This window comes from Schistocerca americana, chromosome 1 (genome assembly GCF_021461395.2).
Source record: "Schistocerca americana isolate TAMUIC-IGC-003095 chromosome 1, iqSchAmer2.1, whole genome shotgun sequence".
Classification (NCBI taxonomy): domain Eukaryota; kingdom Metazoa; phylum Arthropoda; class Insecta; order Orthoptera; family Acrididae; genus Schistocerca; species Schistocerca americana.
This window is the reverse complement of record NC_060119.1, coordinates 213,987,149-214,004,544: the sequence shown is the minus strand read 5'-3', so window position 1 is coordinate 214,004,544 and position 17,396 is coordinate 213,987,149. Positions and strand designations below refer to the sequence as shown.

The following is a 17,396-nucleotide window of genomic DNA, read 5'->3' as shown; positions in this document are numbered from 1 at the left end:
CCACTGTCGCTGTAGCTCCTATAAGTTGCACTCCCACCTACAGACACCCCATACGAGATGCCATTATGATGTTCATATTGTTCAACTTCTGTAAGTGTGTATCCACACTTTTGCCTCAGCCTGTATTAGGCTTCATCGATGAAATAAAAATTTCAAAAAGATAATGATGAAGGTTTTGTGACTCTTCAGTAACAGATGCATCACAGAACCAGAGGGTAAGAATTAAGAAATAATTTGAGAGCTACTAAAGGTTCATAAACTTCATCATATACCACCTTTGTCATGTTATGTAAACAAAAAGAAATATTGATGAAAGCTGTTGTTGGCCACTAGGACACAGACAATAAAAAATTATAGCCATAGTAAATATTACAGACTCCTCATATTTTCTCCTTTATCTAAGTTCCATACCTCTCTTTTTACAAGTTTCTTGATCATGTGTTTTTTCTTTCTTCATCTCTATATAGATTGGTTCATTCCATGTGAAATCAACCAACAGGCTGGTTCTTGATGTCTAAAATTTTGATAATTTTCAGTCTGTTGATAGTCATAGGTGTTTCTATAAAAAATCCCAAATTAAATTATTTGTCATTTTGGTTGTAAGTTATTAATTTGTAAAGCTTTCGAAATTGTGCAATTTTAGAAAACTTAAAATAGCAATATTGCAAAACTATTTGCCTTACAGCCCTAAAATTTGCAGCATTTTATTGCTTATTATAAGTATTAAAAATATGGGCTACTTGACTATAGTGCTCAATTTTCACAAGACAATTTCTTTCTTTTTTAATTTTTAAACTTCTAAAGAAAATATATGTTAGAATTAAATTGTTTGTTCAGATGAGTGCCATATTTCGTGATGGTAGTCCAGCAGGAACAAATTAAAATAAATTTTATTGTCCTGGAAAATGCAGCATTTGACGCTTAGTCTGTAGCACTTTGGGCTTACTATGGTGTAATGGAAACCTTAAATTAGAACCAAATAAGACTGTCAAATCATTGTTATTTTTTATTACATTACTAGAATAACACATTTAACTGTAAATTCAGAGTTGATCTTCCTATAGTAATTGAGAAAATATTTTACCATATATCTGAATAACACATCCTCAACTTAATTGTACCTTTAATTTACATTAATATTAATACTATTAATTAAATGTTGGTGTAGTTGTTTACTATTTGACGTGTTATGTGGTTACCTTACAGAGAGAAACTTGAGAAACTTTCTACTAATCTCCAACAGGAAAATGCTATAGTGATCTAGTTGCAGAACTATAAGAGTCTAAGATTATGCCAGGTGTCTCTCCTAAGAGTCCCCAGGCATCTTTTCTCTAGTTTTTCTGCAGATATTTGCAATTTCATTTTTGCGCTGTGTAGCTGGAGTCAGCCTAAACAGTTACTGCTCATGTCTTTCATGTGACACCTAATGGCAGCACAAATTTATTTTTAAACAGGAGTTTTACTTGCCTATTCGGTAGCTCCCAAATTAGTCTAGTCCAATATTCATTTCATTGATCTGTATTAAAATGGATAGTAAAACATGAAGAATAAACAGCCATCCAGCAGTGACTCCGTAGCACTGGATGCTAGGTGGTAGCAGTCAGCACGGGCCAGGGCAGTGCTGTCGCTGCTGGAGTACTGGTTGTTCTTCATGTTTTACTGTCCCTGTTAATACATCAATAAAATGAATATCACACTAGACTAATCTGAGACTGCTCTATTGAATGGTCATGTAAAATTCTGCTTTAAAAATCTTCTTCTTCTTTTAATGAGAAACAAACCAGTGCTTTCCATTGACACTGTGCACCGCATTAAAGAAATGATGGGCACTATTTGTTTGGGATGACCCTAGCTGCACAGTGCAAAAAAAAGGTATCTGCAGAAACATGAGAAAAAATGCACCTGATGACTCTTTGAAGAGACACTCTCTGTATATTGCAATCTTTTTTAAGTCATACAAATAGATCCTAGCGCACTCCAGTGGTAATAAGAGATTATTGATATAACAACATGTTATTTTCCAATATAATCTGTGATACTTTTTGCATTTCTTCCTCTGATAGTATCTATTTTCTTCCAGTAGCAGTTGTGCAGTTTAATTTACAAAGGATGAATTTTCTGGAAGTCAATTTATTTGATATTGTTGGGTTGAAAAAGAAAGAGCGTAAATAAAGAGCTCTCCTTCTCCTTCTTTGTCTCTTCATAGCACACAGGCCATCAACCATTTGTTGCCATATATGCAAGCAACAAATTCTGTAATCTGTTCAAAAGGCTTGCCATTTGCATCTGGACCCATTTGAAGTCAATGAACACCAGAATCCTTAACATCAGAAACAAATGTTGCTTTAATTTTGACTTTGTTCGTAGGAAGTAATATGTGATACTTCTGAGTCCCAGTGACTGATATGGCTTCATAAACTCTTTTTGAAAAATTTCTTTCTTCTGCTGGTCATTTGCCACATATAAAAAAGTGACTGATGGGTTATTTGTTATATCCCACTCAGTTGGGAGGGAGATAATATTCAATTACTCACAGGATTTTCCAGACTAGATTTCACTGCAAGCCTTTTTATTGTGCTGCCAACACCATCACACTCTCCATTTCTGTGTGAAGTAGCATAAAAGTGCCTAACTTCTTCAAAATGAAGAAATAAATTAGAAAAATTTTTCCAACTCTTATATTGTGCTTCTGAGTCATAAGTGAAGTAATGATGGTTTTCTCCTATGTTGTGATGAAAATCAAGCTTCATGAAGTCTGCAAACTTACAACATGAATACAAGAACTGTATTGTCCATTTAACTGTCTGAGATGATTATTTTATTGATTGATGTAGTTTTCAGCAACTGTAGTGTATATTTCAGAATAAAATTCAACTGTCAATTATATTTTTATTATGCGTTACTGGTTTCAACTAATTAATTTGTCATCTTCAGAAGCATACAAAATTAGGGATATTATACATTCTTAGACCTTAGCTATACATTTATATGAATTATAAGAAGTTTATTACAGAGACTTACTTACTGTTGGTTAGCAGTTGTCAATCTCTTCTTCATAGAAGTACAGAGCCATGATATGTCCAAAAAATGTACATATTTTTTTTTGATTATTGTAGACACATATTGAAATTTACAGTAACTGAATCACACCTATGAAAATATCAAGTTTTTGTGCTAGCGCATAAGCACATAAAAAGTACAACTAAGGTATATGAAGAAATACATCTTAAAAGAATGAGGCACATAGTACCAATATATAAAAGAAAGTGGCTGGTTTCCACATTCAACAAGTGGTGCTATGTTTTAAAAATACTGTCTGTTTTTTAATGCAAGTTGATCATTCAGTAAATCTTTTGAATTTAAGTGGGAATATTTATACAGTTCAGATTTTTGTAAAATGTTCATTTTGTTGCTCTTGTCAGCTACATCCAAAGGGTGGTGGATGTTTTGAGATGTTCTGCAAGAGGTGGCTGATATGAATTGTCACTATCTTTGCTGAGCAATTGCTCATGCAAGTGGCTCTTAAATACCCTCCCTCTCTGTTGTATATAAAAACTTGGACGTATATTACATTGTATTTTATATAATCCAAATTTGAGATATTTGTCAGTTGGAGGTTTCATTATTGGTGCTAAAGAACGTGATGATGTCATAATTTTAAACAAATTAACTATGTAATAAGCAAAGTCACGTAGAAATGGGATTTTAGTGTATTTCTTAACAATAAGGCCATTTTTATTGAGCCTAGAGGGTTTTAAATTCTTGTTGCTTTTGTTCTTATAAAGTTTTTGATCAAGGCTGCTTGATATCCATTTTTGAGTGCTATGTACTATAAATAGTCGAGTTCTGTAGCAATAGAAGTAGAAGTTAAGGGCACCTCAACAATACAGTCTATCATAGCATGAAAGAATGCCAACTTGTGCTTAAAGGGGTAAGAAGAAGAGGCATGAATGATGTTGTGGGTTTCCTGTAAATTAGATGATTTTCTGTTTCATATGTTGAATGATCAATTTGCATAGAATCTCTTTTCAAAAGTGAAAAATCGGCCCATTCCTTTTATATATTGGAACTACATGCCATGCTTTTTAAGAGGTATTACATGTAACTTCTTTATATACATTTGTTATATTTTATATGCATTTATATATGGTCTTTGCTGCTAGCACAACATCATGACATACACACAGATGTGATTCAGTCACCGATAATTGTCAATCTGTGTTTACAGTACTCACACACAGTATGTTAATTCTTGGACATATCATGGCAGTATGCTTCTCTGAAGAAGATATTGACATCTAAACTGATATTAATTAAGTTTCTGTAATATACTTCTTTTACTTCTCATAAATGTACAGCCAAGGTCTAAAGATGTATAATATCCCTATTGTATAGGCTTCTGAAGATGACAAATTAATTTCTCAAAGCATAATAAAAATATCTTTTATGTAAACTGAAGGTGGAGGGGGTGGGGGCAGGGAGGGGGGGAGTTGGAGAAAGGAAACGAAAGGGAAGGGATTGCTGATGTCAGCTGCATCAGGCATGTCCAAAGCGACGGACACCATGCATTCATATAGAAACTTATGGCTGAATTTTATTTTGAAACTGTCTGAAATAAAAACAAAACTGTAATTAGTAAGAATATTTTTTCATAATTTTGGTGAATGCACGTACTGTGGCGAGGAAATTATTCCAAATTAATCCTTGGGCTTTATTCTGAAGCACAAAGGAATAATAATAGGCAAAATCACATATAGTAATACCCTCATTTTGCAGTAGTGAATTTTTCGTGTCAAAAGAAAAAAGCAGGTTGCTGTTTTATAATAGTCATATAATTTTAGATGTGTTATGAGGGCATGCTGAAAAGTAATGCCTCCAAATTTCTTACATATATTATGTTGTATTTTATATATCCCTTATATACTGGTCTCTCACTGAGAGACATATGTTCCGAATGGGGTTGATTATGTTGAGAAATACGTATGTGGACAAGAAGAATAAAGTTCTTTAAATAAAACAAATGTTATTAACATTCTACTTCTTTATTCCTTGTGCCTACATATTTGCAGTCCTCTGACACTAGATGGCTCCGAATTGTAGTGTACAACATGGTGTTGTGTAATGCAATTAAAGTCTGTGCGTTAGAAACAGTGTGCTGTAATTGAGTTTCAAATTTAAAGCATTTGTCATGGAGCACTCTTTCCTTCAGCATGACAATGCCAGACCACACACGAGTGCTGCGACATGTGTAAAAATTCAATCCCTTGGGTTCCCTGTCATCGATCATCCTCCATGCTGTCCCAACCTGGCCTATCCAATTTTCATCTGTTTCAGAAACTCAAATAACACCTTCAAGGACTTCACTTTAATAGTGATGGAGGAGGAGGAGATTAGTGTTTAACGTCCCGTCGACAACGAGGTCATTAGAGACGGAGCGCAAGCTCGGGTGAGGGAAGGATGGGGAAGGAAATCGGCCGTGCCCTTTCAAAGGAACCATCCCGGCATTTGCCTGAAGCGATTTAGGGAAATCACGGAAAACCTAAATCAGGATGGCCGGAGACGGGATTGAACCATCGTCCTCCCGAATGCGAGTCCAGTGTGCTAACCACTGCGCCACCTCGCTCGGTTTTAATAGTGATGAAGCCGGACAAGCAGAGGTGAGGTTTTGGCTCTGTCAACAAAGTCAAACATTCATGTCAATAAACTGGTCTGTTGTTGGGAGAGATGTATTCATCGTCAGATTGACTATGTTGAGAAATAAATATGAAGACATGAAGAAAAAGATGTAGAATGTTAGAAATGTTCGTTTCATATAAAAAGCCTTAAGATTTTTAACATAAAAAATTCAGAGGCATTACTTTTCAGCATGCCTTCGTAGTTGTGTACAAAATCTTGCACAAATTCCTCTATTGATTTGAGTACAGTTTACGACATGCAGTGGTCAATGGTAATCCACTCTTTGTGAGGTACATTTTCTGTCACTTCCTCTTCAATTGCAGAAATTAAGCCATCTTGCATTGTATTAGGACAATAATCACATTCGTTTGTGACGCATGGAGTATTTGGTGGGTGGCACATAATTTTCAACATGTTTGGTTGCAATACAGTTGGCAAAGCAAATTGCAGTAAAATAAAGAATATGAGTTCCCATTGGAATACCATAATGATATTTGGAACACTCATTAACAAATAGTGTATGACTGACATAGATATTTTGAACAAAAATAATTCCAATTTTGAAATTTCAAGAATTTAAAATTCTTGTATTGTGAAAAATTAGCATTTTTACGAACGTGGTGAAATAGCACAGATTTTGAAATCTTATAAAAACTGAATAAATTTAAAAATGTCAGGTCCATAAGTCAAATAGTTTTTGAAATATGGTCGTTTTAAGATTTCAGAACATGACAAAAATCACACAATTTTGTAAACTTTAAAAGTTAATAACTCAAGAACAAAATGTCCAAAATATCTTTAATTTTGAATTTTAAATTGTCCAGCTTCTTGAACTGGTGACTCCAGTACTGGTCTGTTATGTGCCTTTTCCTCACTAATTGAAACACTGGCAGACATCACAATGTCTTCTAATTTTACCTTTTTTGCCACAGCTATTCCTTGTGAGTGCTTTAGTGGAGATTTTCTTCTGTGTAATATTTTCTGTAGATACTGTATTTCACTAAAACTGGAAATAAATGAGCAACACTACTTTATCAACTCTTCAACGTTCACTCACAACACCATAAACAAATTTACAAAATAAGTGCAGACAGTATCAACATACATCATCCGATTAAGCAAAATTATGTCATCTTGAGTCTCAAGTGACAATGCTGCTCGTAGTTCATGGGCACGCCATCTGTCCTATACTACCTGTGTTAATGCTTGGTGAGTCAGTACACTTTCTCTTTTGCTCACTATGCCTAAGCTGATGTAAGTATGTCGGCAAGAGATTAAATCTAAACTCCCTCTTCTACATCGTGTACGCAGCCATTGGCGACACAGAATATTAAAATGTATCAGCAGGTACAACATGGTATTATCCATATAATTGAAATTAACAAGGAGATAAAATATTCCATAAAAATGCCATCAAATCTATATGAAAATGCTCTTGAGAAAAAATGAATAGGGATTTTAAATAAATTTATGAACTCTCATTTACAGTTTCGGTGTAGGTTCAATAGCAAGCCACAATGATAACAATATATCCTTACATTGCTTGTGGGTGCTTTCAGCATCAGCCAGTCACAGCATATGGTACGTCAAATTTAATTCAGCAGTTTGTATCTAACAAGGAAACCATTCAGTGGGAGTTCACAAAAGGCCAATGATGTTTGCAGCATTCAATGTCCCACATACTGTCTACCATACAACAACAATATTGTTTGCTAATGGCAACAGAGTATGGGACTGAAGGTATCAAGCAGTGAGCACAGCATGAGGCTTCAGAGTGTAGATGAACTGCTTAGTCGATGAGTAACTCACAAAACTGCTACGGTGCTAGTGGTGTTGATACAAAGCAGAGCAATGGCAATGATAAACAAAGCAAACATTGCCATGTAGTTCATCACTCTTGCCAGACAGAGCCACATATCCTGTCTTCAGTTAAACAAGTAAAGGACAATTGATGTCCAAGGAGCAGGTACTAAACATAATTGTGTACATGGAACATTATCCGCAGCATAGTCAAAAAACAATTACGAACAGGTTTCGAATAGGTACCCAGCAATATGACTGTGTAATGCATAAAAAAATATGAATATTCAAGGGAGGACAAAACTACTGTTTGCGGATTTCAGGGATGCCCAGTATAATTTACAGGATGTGTATGATAGTGACCTACTACGTTATGCACATCAAATGGTGCACAACATAGATTAAAGTGATCTCAAAGGAAACAGTGGCTAGTTGCATAACTTATAACAGTGCTGCAGAAGACATAAAATAACGAAATTTGAAACAAAGCGTCAATTTGATGATGCGCAACAAACTGCAGAATTGGCCTGAAAATTTGTAGGCAGTATAAACACATTTATCCCATCATTCAGTAAAGAATTTGTTTTCATCTCCAACCAATCATGTTTTGAAGAGGAAATGCATGTGAAAAGAACCCTGGAAGTTTAGAGCTACCCACATCAGTGCCTTAACGCATTTGTATACAAGTATGCTGACTGTTAATCTGGATAGTAAATTGGCTAGAAAGTTATTTATTGTGCTGTGAGAAGTTGGAGATGCTCTGCCCCTTATGATTCTTTCTTGTGTACATGATCTTGTAACGTCAGTAGGGAATATTTACGTCACAGCAAGCAAGAGTAGGAAAATGGGCATTAGAGAACTACAACTATGGTATGAGCACTGCTTTTGGCCAATAGCTGGTCAATATAACTTCCTTTTGCTTGATTCCTGGTCTGCATGTAAATATCATACTCGTTTAGAGCAAACTATCCCTCCTGGAAAGTGTGTGACATTGCAATTCGTATCACCTCAAACACCTGGACAAATTCAGCCTCTGGATGTTTGTTTTTTTCTGTGCCTATAACACATATCGCACAATCAGCAGCTACACCTTGAAGGATAGGCTATTTCCTGATAAACTCCATGAAAGACTCCAGAAAGACTGTTTCGTATTCGGTTGCATGCCATCACGTACCATCAGTTCTCATCACCTGGTTACACAAATGTGATTCTGTATGCATTCTTTAAGAATGGAAACCTAGCTGAATATTCTGCACTGTTTGTAACTCCCAAGAAGTTCACCTTCGATCTTGATGGTGCAAACTGTCATGATGACTGTGGCATTTCATTTCTCATTCAGTGTTCATGGTTAGAGTAAATGGTTTGCTTTGAACATTTCTTTAATGTCGACAATGTCCATTTTGTGAAGTGTAATACTGACATCCCATAAAAGGTTCATCTCTGCACCTTTGAGACACTTAGTTTCTGTCGCCCTCCTGAGGCACATGGTGACTCATTAACAGCTAATATTTTTTGTCATAATTGTTAATACTACACTTTCAAATGAGTCTTACTAAAGACTGAACTTGTGACTTTGCACTCAAGGGGTTCCTTGTAAGCTGGGTTAACCCCCTCCTGAGAACTCAGTTTAATTAGTCTAAAAATGAGGATAAATACTGTTTTCTAATTTAAGCAGAATTGCAAAATTGCTGGAACATTTTATATTTGAAGGAGAAGGGTATTAGGAAACAAGCACAATTAAAACATTGCTAAAATAATGTTGCTAAAATGAAAGTCTAAGCTGTGGATTTCTTATCTAAAATTTCATTTTTAATCTAATTTTGAAAGTTCAGATAAATTTTTATTTTAATGAACATATTGTTTTGTGGTTGGGTGTTATAAAACTTGCATATACAGCACTTTTCTATATTGAATTGTTTGCATTTTCTTAGAAGTTTCTTTGTAATGAACAAACCTATTAAGACTATAATGTATTGGTGGTAAACATATTGCTTCAGCAGATACTGATGTATTTGTAGCTCCAATCGGAATAAATTTATACCCTCAAATTAAAGATAAAAGAAATACATTCATTTTGTATGTTTGAAATGTTTGAAACTAATGCCATAAGAACTATTTTATTTTTCTACTGGAAGTTTAGGCTGTCATCTACTACAAATTTGAAACAAAATGTCTCATTGTTATGCATTTTAAAAGCTACTTTTTAAGTTATGGCTACAAAGTAATACATAACTAGGTAAGGTACTTGCGTATTTTTATTTATAATGGTTGTTACAGGAAAGCAGAGGTGTTGGTGGTGATGAAGTAGAAGAGAATGCTGATGTGTGGAAGTCATTCATAAAGATTGACACTGTGAGATTATCTCATTTCTTGCAGTCAGCTGGGAAGGTTAGTAAACTTCATTAGGTATTATTATTTTTATTTATTTTTTTTATAACTGGGGCATAATAATCAGATAATAGCTTCTTGCATTGTTGAGTAATGCTTATCTTCTCTATAGTGGATACAGCCATTGCATTATTAGTCAGAAAGAAGAAACTATCTTTTTACTTTTTTACTTCGAAATAACTGTGCAAAAGGCAGACACACATCTTGGGTCTTATCAGTTAAAAGTGGGTCGAGTGAGAAGCATTACTGAACAGGATTTTTGCCTCTGAATTCTTGTTGAAATTCTTCTTGGATAATCCTCCTGCACTTATGGTTTTTCTGACAACTGTTAAATAATGAACACAAGACTGCAGAAATTAATTTTTGAGCTTCTCATGTTTATTAACACATTTAACATTGTGATGATCAGCTTGTATTCAAGAATTTAGGCAGTAAATGTATCACAAGTCAACACTTCACCTAAACTGAGATTGTTTTGATAGAGAATTTTTAAAGTGGCAATGTATTAATTTTTCACTTTATCTCAGAGTTCTACCCGACAAACAACATGATGTATGCATCTGTTACTTATTAATTGCACACATTTTCGGTTTAACCTAGACCTCAGCTGACCAAATGCACATTTGGCGAAACATAGCTTGTTTGCAAGTTCATTCTCATGTCCTGATTAACAAAGAAGTTTAGATTTTTGTTAGGTAACCAATGACTAACTGAGTCTTTGTGTGACACACTTAAGCATCTGACTCCATACTTTACTGTTGGACTAAATAAGTGCATCAGGTTGTCATGGGTCATTATGGGCCCTAGCATTGGTACAGTGGAAGAGAAAACTTAGCATTTTCAATTCTGTTTACCTATGTAGTGTTGTTAAAAAGGTTTTTATAGGTACATAGTCTATTAGATTTGCTTCTGGGTAAATGTTTTACATGTGTGAAATAATTCAAAATGTGGTGATACATTTTCAATGTCATACTTCCACATTATGTTATGATGTTATCTGTTGCAATTTTTGTTTCCATATGCTGTAAGTGGTGCTGCTGTTGTTTACTGTTCAGTACTTTTAAATGTCCTGCTGGTTTTGAAAAAAATTGATGGAGCTTTTAAATGTCCTGTTGTTTCTGGAAAATTTTAAAAAGCTTAAATGGGGTGTTGACTTGTACTTTTATTGTGTTAATTGCTTTATCCTCCATGACTGGAAATTGTAATAAAGAAATTCACTGCTACCTGATCGAGTGACCAATATAGGAGGTTTCCTTGTGGCAGAGTAGGAAGTAGACTGTCAATTGCATGTTTTTCTGCCAATGTTCGTAGAAAAACTTGACTGTGATATATGTGTATGTACAATCTTAACATGGTTTTTATTTATTATTTATTTATTTATCTCTTGTTCCGGTGGTCCATGTTGTCACACTATCACAGGATATGGAATGTGTTAATTTTACAAGCTTTTGGCCAGAATTTATGGTAATACATAAAACAAAACAAAAACAGTAAACTGTAACTTAGGTCCCACTACAAAAAATACATTTTAGAGATAGATAGAGATTACAAAATAATAAGTGATACAGAGAAATAAATATTGCAAAATATATGTTTACAAAAAAAGTATTCAGTATTATTAATACAAATTTGGGCATACATTTGCAATTTACAATACAAGAAATGTTAAACACTGAAGTTCAGGAACTCTTCTATTGTATAAAATGATCCTTGCAATAGGAACTGCCTTAAGGTTTTTTTTAAACAAGAGATCATCATCTACCAAACACTTAAGTCCTGAAGGGAGGGCATTAAAAATCTTACAGCCACTGAAATGGACTCCTTTCTGCACAATACTTAGATTTGGCTGTTCATAGTGGATCTCATATTTCCTTCTAGTTTTGTGACTGTGATATGCACTATTCAGCTTAAAGATGGATTTTTCTTTTCTTATAAAGCACATTAACGAGAATATATATTGTGCAGTGGATGTAAGTATTTCAAGCTTCTTAAAAAGATTCCTGCATGTGGTTCTAGGATGGACTCCACACATGATCCTTATGGCTCTTTTTTGTACACACAGTACTTTTTTAGCCAGTGGGTGATTTCCCCAAAATATAATTCCAAATGCCATAATTGCATGAAAGTAACCATAATACGCTGACTTCATGGTTTCCATATTTCTATAAGAAGAAACAATGCGCAATGCATATATTGCTGAACTTAGTCTTTTGCATAGATCCACAATGTGGTTTGACCAATTCAGTTTGCTATGAATATGCAAGCCTAGGTATTTTGAGGAATCTACCCTGGTTAATGTCTGCTTACCTATTTTTACTACTATTTCCTCATCTTTGGATGTTTTGTGGAACTGAATGTAGTTTGTTTTACAGTAATTTAAAGAAAGACCATTAATGTTGAACCAGTTCACTGTTTCATTTAAAACCTTATTTGTTGTTACCTCAAGTTTATCTATTGAATTATCAATAAGTAGTGTAGTGTCATCCGCGAAAATGGTAAATCTACAATATTCCGTAGAGAGAGGGAGATCATTTATAAATATAATAAAAAGTAGGGGTCCAGAACTGAGCCCTGCGGCACTCCACTCGTGATGGTACCCCATTCTGAAGATACTGGGACACCATCTTGACTATCTACTACAACGTTTTGTTTCCTGTTTGACAGATATGAGTCAAGCCATTTCCCTGCTACACCACTTATACCGAGATGTGCAGCTTTTTGTAAAAGAATTTGGTGGTTTACACAGTCAAATGTTTTTGTTAGATCACAAAATATGCCAATCACTTTCAGTTTTTTGTTGATAGATTCCAAGAGTTTGCCACTAAATGCAAATATTGCATCTTCTGTTGACAAACCTTTCTGAAATCCAAACTGACTTTTGCTGAAGCTATTGTGTTCACTGAGATGCTTAACTATCCTGGCATGCATTAGTTTCTCTAAAACCTTTGAAAAGCTTGTCAGTAGTGATATTGGCCTATATTTAGCAGTATCCGTCTTATCCCCCTTCTTATACAGCAGTTTTACAACTGCATGCTTAAGCCTCTCAGGAACTATTCCTTGCTTAAGTGACGCATCAAAAATGTGGGAAAGGACTTTACTTACATGGCTGGAGCAGTATTTTAATAATTTGTTAGAAATGTTGTCAATTCCAGCAGAGTTTTTAGTTTTCAGGGATTTAATAACTCTTTCAATTTCTTGAACAGTGACTATTTTTACCTTCATGTGTTGTACTGAACCAGGTACTCTAGCTTTCAAAAGATTGATGGCTTGCTTCATGGACCCTTGTAAACCTATTTTTTCTGTTACTGTCAAAAAATTGTTGTTGAATGTGTCTGCAACTGTTTTTGGATCACTAACAAGATTACCCTCACTTTTGATTTGAATATTTTCACTACAAAATGCATTTTTCCCTGTTTCCTTCTTTACAAATTTCCAGATAGTTTTTACTTTATTACTCGATTTGTCAATTTGTGCCTTCAAGCACATGTTCTTTGCTGCCTGAATGGTCTTATTCAGAACTTTATTGTAGATTTTATAGTGTGTAATCCTACTGTTATCATTTGAACTCCTGGCTGCAGCATATAGTTCTCTTCTTGTTTTACGAGAGATTTTGATGCCTTTAGTAATCCAAGGCTTGTTTTCAGATTTGAACAGGTTTTCTCTCACTGATTTTTTAGGAAATGCTTCTTCAAAAAGGCTTGTAACTTCATTGATAAATATATTAAATTTTGAATTAACATCAACTGTAGCATATACAGGAGACCAGTCCACAAGCCGTAATTGCTGATTAAAGGTTTCAGTGGTGTGTCTGTTTATAATCCTAAATGTTTTCAAAATGAAATTTTCTTTTCTTTGTACATCCATTTGGTTTAGAGTGACGAATTGCCATTCATGATCAGAGAGACCATTTATAATACTTTTCATGGTTAAATTATTGCAAATATCCTTATCTACAAATACATTATCTATTAAAGTGCTACAGCTGGCAGTTACTCTAGTTGGAGTGTCCACCACTGGTACTAAATTGTAAAGGTACATTAAATGTTCAAAGTCTGTCTTGTTTCTATTTTCTGTTAAAAGGTCCACATTGAAGTCACCAATAACAATGACAGATTTAGTTTTCCTACATAGGTGGGCCAGAAGTGATTCAGTTTGTCTTAGAAATACATTTAGATTTCCAGCAGGTGCCCTGTAAACAGCCAGAACAATAACAGTTGCACTGTCTGCTGTTAACTCAATGCCACACACCTCAAAATGTTGTTCATCACAGTATTTGCTTAACGCTATATAATTTTTTATAAATATTGCAACACCACCTTTTCCCATAACAGATCTACAGTAATGAGTAGCTAAACTAAAGTTCTCAATCTGTAGCATGTGGATCCCACTCATAACGTGATGTTCTGAGAAACACAGTATATCAGGCTCACTTTCACACTTGTCTTTTAAATTTATTAGCAACTGGTCTATTTTATTCTTGAGGCTACATATATTTTGGTGGAATAAAGACAAAGTTAGATTTTTTCTCACCTCTGCATTTGCGTGATGTTTGCTAGGAGTGGCTTCTTTCAGTACATTAGTTGATAGTATTGCTTGAGGTGTGGAAAACTCATATTGAACACACAAGAGAGATGCTTACGCAACTTTGAATCCTCATCTCTCGTGTTACTCACCATAAAAAACGCTGAGTTTGTTTTCTATATAATGGAAGGAAACATTCCACGTGGGAAAAATTATATATAAAAACAAAGATGAGGTGACTTACCGAACAAAAGCGCTGGCAGGTCGATAGACACACAAACAAACACAAACATACACACAAAATTCAAGCTTTCGCAACAAACTGTTGCCTCATCAGGAAAGAGGGAAGGAGAGGGGAAGACGAAAGGAAGTGGGTTTTAAGGGAGAGGGTAAGGAGTCATTCCAATCCCGGGAGCGGAAAGACTTACCTTAGGGGGAAAAAAGGACAGGTATACACTCGCACACACGCACATATCCATCCACACATACAGACACAAGCAGACATCATTGTTTGTTTTCTGTTGCATGTAGGACGGGCAATAGTTACCGCTGAATATGTTGTTTTTAGCTGTTGGTTCTGCCACTGATGATTCTGTTGCTTTTGAGGATGCTTCTTTTTCTTTTGCTGAGACTGGTCCCATACCAGTACATGGAATTTTTCTGTTCGCTCTCTCTCTGTTCACAATGATTTCATTTATCATTTTACATACAAAGTTTTTTTCCTTCATGCTATTACTAAATATACTATTCTGTTTGTTTGATATGTATATCCTGATATGATATGCTCTGTAGCCTGTAATATGCACTCAATTTTTTAAATTGTTTATTGGATAAATTGTAATTTTAACTTTCCATCTCACAGAACAACTTGAAAATGGGATCAGTTTACACAAAACTAGTCTTTGACTAGCTAAAAAACTGACTCTTGCATTTTGGCTGTTTTCTACATCAAACACTTACTTAGAGACACATACAAATTCTAGAATCACATAATGGTAAAATACACACTTGTGACATATTAACAAATAACAGTAAAAAACAAGGAAATCAAAAGAAACAAAGACACAATAGACAGTGATGTAATTTTGTTTAAGTAATAGCTGTATTGGTGCCATTTTTAACAAAAAAAAAGGGGAGATTTAAAAAGTATGCCAGTGTAATTGAAGAAAGCAAATGTTTTTAATTTGAATAATGAACAAACAAATGAAAGTAGGAAGTTTTGGAATCTTAAAAATTAGTGCTACAAAACCATGATACTGAATTTTCGAAACAATCACAATTTATGATGAAAATATTCTAGAACAGAAAATTTTGAAATAAGAAGTTTTTGGGAAAAGACTCACCAAGCAGTGGCAAAACACACACATAAAAGACTGTTGTTATTGGCAAGCTTTCGGAGCCAGTGGCTTTTTCTTCATGCAGAAGGGTTCAAAGGGAAGGAAGAAAAGTGAAGTAAAAGGACAGGAGAGGTTTAGGAAAAGGGGTAGATTTTGGGAAAGTCACACAGAACTTACCGTACGGGATGACAAGGGAAAAAAAAGGGGAAAGAAAAGAGTCTCCCCTGACCTGTGGTTCTGACTTTCCCAAAATCTACCCCTTTCCCTAGACCTCCCCAGTCCTTTTCCTTCACCCTTCTTCCTTCCCCTTCAACCCTTCTGCCTGAAGATGGAGCCACTCGCTCCGAAAGCTTGCCAATCACAACAGTCTTTTATGTGTGTGTTCTGCTGCCACTTAGTGAGTAGATTTTTTTATCTATCCAATTAAATAATTTTATCAATAATTGATTGTTTTCATTGAAAGGAGGAGAATAAGGACCCTCAAAAGAGTTCCACCAGTCTAGAAACAAATAATTTTTTGCTCACTGAAAATTTCACCTTCACATTGTTTGCATGTATATTAAATCAATAATATTTCTTTAAATAATGTGTTCCTTGGCGAGCTAACTACATTATTTCCATTAATAATCGAGAGATTACATCGCAAATATTTAAGTATTAGAAATTGTAGCTTGAATAAGAAATTGTATATTTTAAGTAACTGTTGTATATTTACTGTATGTAAACTGTAAAGAGTAAAAAAAGCTATTGTGTATTTAAGTGGTAGAACTACTGTAAGTGGCGTTACCCCTCCTTCCTACACCTCATTACCTCCCATTGGATTATACAAATAGATGTTACCAGTAGCTAGCTGGATAATTCAATGTAAAAAAATATTCATTACAGTTAAAGCATGTTAGCTGTTATCAGAAGTTACAAGGAATGTGCTGTTTTGAAAACTGTGTCCATGAGAATTAAATGATGCATATTCCTACATAACTTATAAATTTCTTAGAGAAACTCTTCAATTTTTTACCATAAAGCAATTTAGAATTATAGCCAGTACTCATTACATATATTACACTTTAACATATTGAATGAGGCCAAGCAGTTTATTGTCATATAAAATAGACAATACAGAATATAAAACCCGAATTATAAATTTCTTACATATAATGTAATCAGACGGATAAAAATATATTTACCAAGCAGCAGAAGAATGCACATATAAAAGGTATTACAGTTTGCAAACTTTTGGAGCCAGTGGCTCCTTCATCCAGCAGAAGAGTTTAGGGGAAGAAAGAGAGGTCAAGGAAAAGGACTGGTCAGGTTTAGGAGGAGGTGTAGAGTTTGGATTGGGGGAGATTTACCAGATGCATTAAGTTACACAAGCAGAAATCCTGTCTCACTCTCAGGAAAGGGAAAATAATCATACCATAAAGATCCAGAGCAGTTTATGGTTTTGAAGAGTTACCAGCAGCTACACAGTCACCATCATGTAGATTGCAACTTAGTTGAGGAACACTGCTGATTTTGTTCTAAGAATGCTTTTACTATAACCCTGCACATAATACTTGGGTACGTACCATGGCACCAGACCACCAGTGCACTACACTTTGAATATTCTGCCAGTGGCATACATGGCACAGCATCCGCTGCGCCATCTACCAGAGCCTTCCTATTTATAGGCACAGT

At 34.8% G+C, this 17,396-nt stretch overlaps 1 protein-coding gene across 2 annotated transcripts in view; it reads left to right on the top strand.

Annotated features, from left to right (window-relative positions):
- LOC124621578 (cytoplasmic dynein 2 intermediate chain 1) overlaps window positions 1-17,396 on the top strand; it is a 168,893-nt gene that overhangs the window by 58,054 nt on the left and 93,443 nt on the right. For both annotated transcript variants that reach the window (XM_047147152.1, XM_047147153.1), the window contains exon 10: window positions 9,754-9,864. In XM_047147152.1, the coding sequence (XP_047003108.1) occupies window positions 9,754-9,864 (111 nt within the window). The remainder of the gene's footprint in view (window positions 1-9,753; window positions 9,865-17,396) is intronic.